General features: G+C 39.6%; 1 protein-coding gene across 2 annotated transcripts in view; it reads right to left on the bottom strand.

Moving 5' to 3' along the window:
* ctnna1 (catenin (cadherin-associated protein), alpha 1) overlaps nt 1-11,452 on the bottom strand; it is a 66,082-nt gene that overhangs the window by 2,666 nt on the left and 51,964 nt on the right. For both annotated transcript variants that reach the window (XM_023400408.2, XM_023400409.2), the window contains exons 13-15: nt 10,768-10,919; nt 7,170-7,280; nt 4,271-4,452 (exon numbers count right to left, since the gene is read on the bottom strand). In XM_023400408.2, coding sequence (XP_023256176.1) covers nt 4,271-4,452; nt 7,170-7,280; nt 10,768-10,919 — 445 coding nt within the window. The remainder of the gene's footprint in view (nt 1-4,270; nt 4,453-7,169; nt 7,281-10,767; nt 10,920-11,452) is intronic.

Raw genomic sequence — 11,452 nt, 5'->3', positions numbered from 1 at the left:
ACACACACACACACACACACACACACACACACACACACACACACACACACACACACACACACACGCTCTTCATTTTCATGGTCATTTTCATCCAGGTATGGGATTAAGAAGGAGGACCAAACACAAAGGAGAGAATTGAAAGTAGAGACATCAAAATACAATTCAATTTGAAGCACTGGTCATTGTCCTAACATAACACATCCAGCCTTGACCTTCTTGAGCCAAACAAAGCCATTCCCAACATGGGTCAGTCCAGCCCTGACCTGACCCAGTGTAAAGCTTGTCAGCCATTTTCCATTTTTTTTCTACCCCACAAGGGACTCTGGGACACAGTTGGCAAGAGGCATAAATTGGATTCAAAGCTGCTCTCTCCAGGCTAAAAAGTGAGCCATCCAACACAGAACAGATGGAATTTTGTGTTCTGTTCTCTCGCTTCCTCTTCCCTCCCCTCCCATCTCCAACCCTTCCCCTCTCTTGCTCTGCTGTAAAGCAAGTCAGGGGCCTAGTGGAAGAGGCCACGCGTCAGAGCACATACTGGAAGCTCTCTGGGGAAAAGTAAACCCCTGGAGACAGAGCTGGAGGCACTGTGATGGGTTCTGGGAGAAAAAGCCAGCAGAGTGTTTTTAATAGAGTGTTGCTAGTATAATGCTGTACTTTGCCCCAGTAAAAAAAACATCACATCACAATGCTTAAATACAGCAACCACTGATTTCTCCCCAACCACTGATTTCTTCCCTAAAAATATCCCTTCCCCTTAGCCCTAAGAAAGGAAGGGCTATATGCTATATTTCCTTACCATTTCCAGCCCTGTGTAGGTGAACAAGTGACAATTGGGAAAAGCACACAAGAGGCCAAGAACATAGACAGGACACCCTCCTGACAAGCGGACATTCTTGTAAGATTTTCATAGAGGATTTATACATGGAGAAGCGGCTTGGGACTTCAGGTCTGGTGACAGCTGCAGGCCTCCAGATGGGTGTAAGCCACATTGAACTGTGCTCTCCACAGCAAAGAATGCTCTAAGACAGGTGGCTCCCAAATATGTTGCATGTTTCCAAGCCACACATGCCTTATTCATGAGAGCCACCATACAGCCATAAGCGATGCAGGAGTCAACAAGAATCTCTCACTCTCTGCAGATTTGTCAGGAGAGAGGTCCAGATCAATTACCTCATACAGCATTAACCTTGGCAGGGCTTTGTGCCAGCTCAAGGTTGAGGGGGCAATAATTTGGGCGCGGGCTGAATTAGCCAGCTACTGACCTTCCAGGTGCTACTGCTGCATACAAGAGTGAGGGCATAATATGAAGATATATATTCATCCCAACAAACATCAATGTGTGTTCCCTCAAACACACACCAGGATACACAGAGTGCAAACCAAGGTCTGAGAGCAAAAAGTCACAAGACAAAGTGACAATCCTAGATGAAATATGCAGAGGATAATAGGCTTGGAGGTTTTTTTTTTTTTTTTTGAAAAATCCAGCCACTGCCTATAAAATGTCCCTCCAGGCATCCAATGCAACATAGCATTTCTCTTCTTGCATCTTGCTCACATGTAAGCTACTGTAAAATAGACCACAGGTTATCATTCTCTTTCTAATGATTGAACCCTGTGATTCAGTGTTCATGATTGCTGGTTACAGTAAGCAACTACATTTTTGCAAAATCGACACCAGATGTTCGGCACCAACTCAATACTTTTACGATACCGTAGTATGAACTGACAAAAAAATGCCCAAACAGTCACATCTTGCATTCAGTGCTTAGCATCTCAGTATTTAAAGTGTTGAGGACCTATGCTGTAATTCACAAATTATTCACAATTTAGCTCATATTTGGTTCTTCTTTGCTTTTTACTGTCTGTCTAGTTTTATTGCTTTTGATTGGAAATGTCCATCAAAAATCACTGAATCATCAAAATTTGGAATTACATAAAATGAATACTTTTACTCGATAAGGAGTGACACTTAGCCAGTGATGGTAAGCCTGTAATGGTATAAATGGAGAAAATGAGAAAACCTTCTGGTAAATGCAGCACTGAAAAAGCTTCAGTGTGCCGTTTACCTAAGGGGAGACTTTTTTCCATTTGAATTCTTTGGGTCAGCTTTGTAAGAGAAAAAGAGCCTTGATGTTGATACAAAGATGTCATTTCAATCAATAACCTCCTGAAACGTTTGTGTGTGTGTGTGTGTATATATAAAGCGTACACGCCACACACACACATACATATGTATGCATGTCTATATAGTTACATAATGTAAATAATAATAATACATTAAACAAAGCAGCATCATTTATATCTGTGTCTGTGGATGAATAGGAAGCAAATAAAAATTGCAGGGTTCTCTGCAACCTCAGTCAAATCCTGGATGTGTTAATATTTTCAACTCTGTTACAGCTTTCCAGTATTGTACTTCTTTGGCCAAGGAGACGGGATCTTTGAACCATTCAGAAGATGAAGGCAGAGTGGCAGCATTTCATCATCATTACGGACGTGACTCAGAGTTAGGCACAAAATGTCCTCTGAGTAATTCATTTCAAAATTTAAAAAGACAGTCATACAAATATAGTCAGGCAGTTAAAATGTCCCCTCAAATCCTCCACACACACAAACACATTCACATCATGCGAGCTAGATGGTTGCACAGAGATAGAAATGCTGTCCAATCCTAATGAGAAAGTGTCAAACTGACCCCAATTTCAATATCACGTACACGCATGCATTCAAAATATCATACAAACAAAATAGATTTTTAGATCGTCTGCCAATGAGGTTAAAGTAGCTTCTGTCTCATTTACATAAAAAAGTTTCCTGGATTTCTCTGGATTTTATGTCTTATTCGTTAGAGGCATAGCAGGAAGCACAGCTATGGTGAATAAAACAATGACAACTTACAGTGTTGTGGTATTCAAACATACGGTATACACTCCGACATAGATGTGGTTCATGCTTGTGTAGCCAGGTTGTTTTCCATTATACAAGACTCTGTGAAAGTTGGAGAAAGTCTAAACACTGTGTATTGCTAATAGCGCCAATGGTTCATTATAGTTGTCTGTCAACACAAGGGAGAATACTATATTAATATATTAAAAATAAAAACTACAAAAAATGTACAATCTTCTAGTTATGTCTGTTATGTCATGTATTTCTTAAGGGTTTAAAAAGAGTGTTTTTACAATATCAGAAATCATTACATAAGTGTTGTCTGTGCCAGGGTACCAATTAACTTGGTAATGACACACCTTTGTTTTTATTTTGGTGGTGGTCATATCATTTTGTTTACATTTAGATCACAGACTTTCCTTGCAATGTTATATAACCCATGTGCTGTTTAAATTTTTCATCTCTCTCAAGTAGTTAGTTACGTTGGCAATATTTGCCAAACAACAACAGCTTTTCTGCAGAAATCAATGTTTGTGAAGTCTGAACCAAGTTTGTAAATTTTCAGCAAATATCCACAGCTTGCAACCACAGAATCTTTCAGATATGTACTGTTTTTAGTAGAGGCAGATTTTGAAGCCATATTTTCTGCAAAGATGTTCTATTCCCGCATTCATCATGACTTGAGATTTTTCTGTTTCAGCCATTTCTCTGCCATCTTCATTGTCTCACCAAACCTCTGGCAAGGGTGAATATGGCCACCCTGTACCAGCTCTGCATTTAAGATTTACAGTGCACACCCAGCTTTATTCATGAACCAGGGAGAGGGAGATTTGACGCACTGCTTATGCTTGTGCATATTAAGATTAAGGAAGGATGGAAAAATAATCAAGAAGAAAATCCTACCTACAGTGCTGCTTAAGGAAAATGAAGAGCATTGATGCATGAATACTAGTGTTAAACTGGGTACATAGCATTGTGCAGATAGGGGCAAATGCTGGGAAACAAATGTAGGCTTATTGGGTGATGTTGGGTGTATTTGACACAGGCTTAACTTAAACACGCATTCTGTCTTGGAGGCATTTTGCTTGAATTGCACAACTGCTGGAATATTAATGTGAGGAGAGGTTAAGACGGCATATGCATATCTGCCCTGTGAATGAAGACAGAGCTACAAAGGCTAAAAGACAAATACACAGAACACAAAAATTTCACTCACATCGATTATCAATCAAAGGGATTATTTAAAATGTGCAGCAATACAACAAGCCATTCATTCAGATGTATTTTGATGCCAGAAAAACATCTACAATTACAAAATTGGCCATAATTTGCTAGGGAGGAAAAATGGCTCCGGGTGTGAGCCAAGCTGTTAGTCCAAACTCACCTGGTGAAGTCTGTCATCTCCATCATGATCATGCACATCTGTTTAGCCAACACAATGATGTCATTGCCGCTGTCATCCCACTTGGATACCTCAGCATCCAGCTTGCTCTTCTCTTCCTGGAAGCTAGCCACCTGTTCAGCAATCTTCGCCTTCTGCTCCTGGGGCAACTGGGCCATGATAGCCTGAAGGAGGAGTTACGGAAAGAATAGACTGTTAGTGCACTAGATCTCAACATACTGTTACTGGGGCCATTTCTGTATCTCCAGGACATTTTTTTTTTTTACATCATCCCCTATGGTTTCCATGGATGCACAAGAGTTTTCTTGCCAGGGAAGAGCATGAACCACTGTGTTCCTAGTTTGGCTTTTTTCATACATTCTTACATTTGTACACATGCTTGAATGATAGCTATACTATTTAGGTATTACTATTTATTAGGTGGAATCTAATGCAATCCAGTGCAACAGCTCTGCCATATTCTTCCCTTATGAACGTCACAATGTTCAGTTTTTATTAAAACATTGCAAAGGATTTTAAATAAACTATTATCGTTATTATTACTGAGGTTAATTAATGGTAGCATATATTGAAATGCGTTTCTAAGGGTGGAGGTCTTATGTGCTAAGACTGCAATTCATGTAGCTATTTTTCAATCTCCTCTTTATAAATAAACATCAAAGCTGCAAGATTGACACATCTCTGATAGGCCCAGGTTAGATGGGGATCTTTTTTTTTTTTTTATACAATAGCTGGGTTCAAAATGGGGCTCACTGCCTACAAAGTAATATTATCTGACCTCCCCTAAAAATATATTCACTTATTAAAGTCAGTGCTACTGGCCACTGAAGATCAATATAAGGGCATTTGTTTAGCGGCACTTAATATCATGTGCAAATTTGTTTAGCACCATTTCTATCCATCCTCTTAGGCTTAGACTGGTTAAAGGGCAGTTTCCAAACAGGCAATCAGACATTCAATGAATGAGCTCGTGAGGCCGAAGTGGGCAGACACTTAAGAGCAGGAAATCGAATATCATCGCAAGAGCGTCCATTCCATTACTGGTAAATAGGACTCTCTCTCTAGAGTCGCCTAAGCTTAAGTAAAGCTGCCCAGTGAAGTGCAAAGATGAAACCCTCCCCAATCTACCTAAACAGTCAGATAATGTTCAGTGAATAAAACAAACATCATGGAAATGTACTGAGGGATCACTCAATCATTTTTAAGGTTTTTAAATCAAATCATTACTCTGTATTTTTTAATTCATAAATGCAGTTAGCCTCTAAAGTTTCAGTAAAGTGTGAGTCTAAAAGGGGCAAAAGTCGTTTGTCAAGAGAGTAGATATAACCACTGACAATAGTTGCTTTCACACATGCACTGCAACCCTGATCTCATCCAGACAAATCCCGGAGGAGCTGTATGTGAGAATGCAAATGTATGAATCAGTTGGACCGGACATAAAACGAACTTTACCCTGCCAGATCCCTAGTACTGTTCGACTGATCCAGTGTGTGACTAAAGAAGGTCATTGTCTAGAGAATTCACAGTGAGCAAGAGGGCATGTTGATGATGTTTCTATTATGCCACTGGCACAAAATTGGCAGAATAAAAACATCCGAGAGTGAAGAGGAAGGGTTGCCTAACTAGAGAGACAATCTCATTCTGGAACTTCTGTCAGTAAGGACAAATTCACAGCAGGGAACAGCAAGAGATGCGGTTCTTTGAACATTGTCCAGAGTTCATATGAGAACACAGTTAATGACAATGCTGGTCTATCAAGTTGATTACTGTGTGGATAACCACTCAAGACAAAAGGACAGACAGAGCAACAATTCAAGCACACAAGAGCTTAGATTCACCTCTTCTAAGAAGAGGACAGCAGACTTATCATCTGCTGAGAGTCTTTTGAGGTAGCCTACTGAGTGCTTGAAAAGTGACCTGAGCAATCAACATATCAACCACCAACACGAATTCACATGTTCAGAAAAGGACTTGATATCTGAAGAAACAGATAGCGTAGATAATTGAAATAATTCTAAAATACTGGAGGATGTGATATGCAAAAAATAATTCATTATGGTTACTCTCTTATGCCTACTCAAAAGCCATAAGCATGGATTAGACAGAAGAAAGGAAGACATCATGGAAAGATCACCAATCTGCCTTAAGACTTAGAGGCTGAAGGATACTTCTGCCTGAAGACTTCTTTTGTCTTGAACTCACTTGACATCAGGTCTTTGAGTTGTGGGTAGCACCTCTTTCATCACAACAAACAAGACCTTGTTGTAGGAGTTGTAAAAGGAATAACTTTTTACAAATACTTGCGTCACATCTTCTATGGTGGCACCATGCCAACTGTGCATAACCCTTTAACATTAAGTATAAAGTGGGGTGTTTTGAAAGAATAGTTGCTGGAACATTAACATGAACATACTGTTACTAAGGACAATAAATAAATCTGCACTGTAACAAGTAAAACAATTACAAACTACAGTGGAGGGCATGAGGTATGAAACTGCTCTTCTGATGCAGTCTCCTAAAATGTATTTCATTGTACCAAGTGATTACATTTTTCTTCTAATGCCTTGTCAAACACGCAACATTAATTTAATCAAGTTGGATGGCAATATTCAACTCCGTAACTGAAGCATATAACACAAGCTTGTAGGTCAATATTTAACCATCTTCAAGTACGCCTCTGTTCAGTGGGGCACTACTGAATGCAATCTCCTATATCGGAAATATTACAAATATAATTGTGTGTACTTTCAATATGTGTTTTTCTTGTGCAAATATCTCCCTCTTCTCACAATTAACAACACAATTAACACAATTTAAGATTTTAGAGGTCTGATCAGACTCAGGAATGTTTAAATACTACAAGAAGAAATGTAGAACTTACCCGTGCACTCTGGCCAGCAATAAGCTGGTCATCCTCTGTCTGCACACTGGTCCTGCTGCGAACATCAAAGTCCTCAGTCTCAAAGTCAGAGTCATCCAACTCCTCTGGAGTCTGTCAGCGTACAACAGAGAAGAAGAAAAGAGCAAAGGAAGGACAAAAGAGGAGACAAAGATCAAAAGGGTGGGGAAAAGGAACAAGAGAAATGTAGAAAAGGGAAAATGGGTGAAGAAAAAGCAGTTAGTTGTGTTTGGAGAACATAAAATATTATTGGCATACTATAGCCCTTTGAGCATGATTAAATAACCAACCTGCTTACTATCTATGAGAAATGCCTTGGTGCTGCCAGCCAGGGCAGTGTCAGATAAATGTCTTCCTCCCCATAGCTTGGTACAAGAAAACTGTAAACTCTAAATGAATTTGTAAATCAAGTGTAATGTGCTGCCTGTGCATTTTGAGAGGGAAAATGAAGGTACGAGCTGGTATGAAACATATTGGGAGCAAAACGCTTCAGAGTTCCATCTGTCGCTGCTATCTGTAATATGGCGGGTGACGCATGAGTTGTGTTCTTCTAGAGTGTTGCTACTTCATCTCTGTTTTTTCACCTCTTCCCTAGCATTGAATGCAGAACAAGCCACAAGCAACTATTTTTCCATAAATATTAATATTCAAAAGAATTTCTCAACAGGTCACGCTTACGGCAAAATACAATACTGACTGACAGGAAAATGTATTTGGTGGTGATATGGGCACAGGGAAGATGATGTGGACAGATAAAGGTGCATTATCACACCTGTGCCGCTACTTGTGCTTATCCAGCTGTCTCAATACCTCCCTTCTGTAATGGATTTGGAGGCCTCACATCTAAAAATAGCTGAAGGTCTCTGAACAACCTTACACTGCTTTATGGAATGTAGAGATGCTCTTGTTCTCAAGGGAATAGGGGTATGGTTTCAGATACAAAGCTGTAGTGACTCATAGGCATCTCTTTCAACCCAGACAATGCTGTTCAGTGGGGCAGAGATATCACCTGCTGTGGCCTGTGCAACAGATAACCTGTGAATGTGGGAGGCTCAGAAATGATAGCTCATGGTGAGCTCCAAATGGGAAATTACTGTAAAGAAGCAACAACAATTCCCTGCAGTTTAATAAAACAAAGGTTTTGACAAGCTAGTAGTGCTTTCACAGTAAATGAAATGTTAATACTGTTTTTCGTGCTGTGGCCAAATACATTGCCCAGCATCTGAAATGCTCAGTTTCACCTCTCTGTGGCATATATGACCAGATGGTAATTGAAGTGCCATAGTTAATAGAAGACAGGGACAGAGATAAAATTACATTATGACAATGCTAGAAAGCAGACATTAGCCTTATCTAGTATTTTTGTCTGCTGCAGTAGATATGGACAGGATAGTACAACAGTAAAATCCCCCATTGTTATTCTTTTGTGACATTCTGCTCATTCTGCCTCTGTGAGTATACCATTTTTCTTTTTTTTTTTTTGAGGACAGAGCCGGCAAAATCACCTTGGGCTGTGACGCACTGCACAAATCATAAGGTAACGACAGCTGCCCCCTGTATCTTGCTTTCAGCGGCTCCCTGACTTTGACACGGTTTGATGTCTGGCATATTCTGTGATGTGGCTGTAGGTGGGGAGAAGGTTTTACCCACCTGTCAAATATCCGAGGGATGTCCAACACAGACTGCGTACGCACCACTTACAGAGGTTAAAGACTTGTCTATCTTAAGTAGCCCCAACTACACACTTGTCTGTTCTGATTTAAGAGTAGGCCACTGTGCAGTTCATGCATGTGAGGGTTTATAGAAAGATGCCTAGGGAGTGTGTGCTTGTGCGTGTGAGTGTGTGCAGACATGCCCTCTAGAGAAATTGTGTCATAGTCCTCTCATGCTGATTTGCAATATTCTATATTTCTCTGGACTTAGAATTGAACATGCCTAGTTTCACATGTGCCACTGAGGGACAATTCAGCCAAAGAACTGGTTCTTGAGGACAGAGATTAATGTACTTGATACATTTGTCTAATCTCATTACAGACAACAGAAATTAAGAGTAGGCTTAAGGAAACTGCGGTGCGGATGCTGCTGAAAATTCATTAACTATTTCCAGCTGAATGAAAACCACAAAACTTGAGATGATTACTTCTCACACCTGATCATGAAATCCAGGCAAACCCGGGAGCTGGATCGTTTTTCTTTTTTTTTTTTTTAGATAATGGATGAAGTCTAAGTTGAGTCTCATCGCTATCTCCTGCTCTCAGTTAATGGCAGACTGAAGCTGACGGATTAATTATAAATAAGCAAGATTTTTCATAAACCCTCCGTTACTTTTACCACACATGCATACCTACACACACCCACCCACAAGGTAGTGTTCAGCACGCGCCACAGGCCCAGTGTTAAAAGCTTAATCAATCTGGATAACAAGAGTGGAGCTGGGGCAGATGGAAATTGAATGTAGTTCTCAGGCTTGCGGTCCGACTAAAGAATGCTAATTAAAACCTCCATCTTAAATCAATTGCTTATTATAATGCAAATACTGCATAATGGTCTCTCTCTCATTTGGTTTTTGTCTATGTCTGTGCAGCATTATTAATGAGAGCCCAGGCACAGCTTTGGAGCAACACTGTCAACACAAAATGTGCCGTCAAGACTAATGATTCCAATTCTAAAGATTAAAGTGTTGAAAATAATGGAAGATGACATAATACAACCAACTAGCACATTGTAACTCAATGTAGTAAATACACAATTAGGTACTGTTACACATGAGAAGCAGTTTAAACAAATCAACTTACTTCTTAATATATAAGAAATTAAATTTGGCCATTTGAAGTAGCTAAGTAGTTATACTTTAAAACCTTAAGAACTAGCAATTTCTCCTTACAACTGCAGTGGGTTCTGTTTTCAGCTCATTGTCAGTCAATTAGGTAACGCTTGAATGGTACCCAACTACCATCTGTCTCAGTTATAGTTCCACTCAAGCAAAGGCCATTAACCCACAGACAACTAAGGCTGTTGTTACACTAGATTGCAAGTCTGGTCAATTAGGTCAGCTCTTGCCTGAGACAAGTTAATCATTGGCTTCTAGGACTGCACGCACATACATTTTCTCGCATACTATTAAAAATAGAATCTGGTCCACAAACCAGTGGCCATGTATATATAATTACATTACACTACAATAACCAAGGACTCTCACAATGTTGTGGATAACTTCTGTTGAAATGTTTTAAATTAAACCACATCAAATGAATGCTGCCCATGGTTAAGGAATATTATTCTTTATACAGGGTTTTTGTTGCTTTCAGAGGGGTTGTAGCTCCTTAATGTGATCAAAGTGAAACCTTTCTATAAATGTGCAAACATCCAGAAATGAAAGAGTATTATTTATTCGTGACATTTTGAACTCACTGCAATGCTCTAGGGACAAAAATGTATAAAATACAACTCACAATGTGAGGAAGAATACATATTATAAAAGAGCAAATGCTGTCATTGAAGACAAATACTGATTTTCACACTGCAATGATCTGAAAACCAAGACTCATGTTGCAAAGGTGGAAAAAATAGTGCGACTTACTCTGATCATGAGGACAGCCTTGCGAATGTCACGAATGCCATCATATACAAGACGGGATGCGTCAATGAACTCATTCTCATCCACAGGTTGTGAGGGGTTTGCACTCAAGGCCTCCACCGCAGACTCCACTTGCTCTGTGAACCGTGGCATGACTGAAGGAAGGTGAGATGAAGGGTGGCAGGTAGAATGGAAAAAGAAGAAAACATCAATGAAAATTCACAAAAACACAGAGAGCATTGGTACATAAGTAAAGACAGCACAGCGTAGAAGACAAACAGTATTCGTACACCTTGAATGAGGCATGTGTTATGTAACATGAATATTTGAATTGAATACAGACAGAATGACATGTTGCATAAACCAACTGTCAGCCACCACCTCCAACACAAAACCGAAACAGAGTCAATGGGTTTGTGAAATCATTAGCACTATGGTGAGAATTTACATCTCTTCCAGGTCTATGACATTCCTCCCAACACTGCAGGTTATCAAAAGCTAATCGACATATCATCAACACAATCAGTCTATTAAGGAAATTGTGTAATTATTGATTATTATCAATGATCCCCTCAGAGATACAAGTACAGCCTAATTCTGATCTGTTTGAAAAAAAAACAAACAATGGAAACAGCTGCCTCAGAATAATCAATTAAAAAATTAAGTGATTACATTTAACTTTGACAGA

This window comes from Seriola lalandi, unplaced genomic scaffold, assembly GCF_002814215.2.
Source record: "Seriola lalandi dorsalis isolate HSWRI2012SDOR001 ecotype SW California unplaced genomic scaffold, Sedor1 jcf7180002052349, whole genome shotgun sequence".
Taxonomy (NCBI): domain Eukaryota; kingdom Metazoa; phylum Chordata; class Actinopteri; order Carangiformes; family Carangidae; genus Seriola; species Seriola lalandi.
The sequence above is the reverse complement of the archived record's forward strand: the minus strand, read 5'-3'. Positions and strand labels throughout refer to the sequence as shown.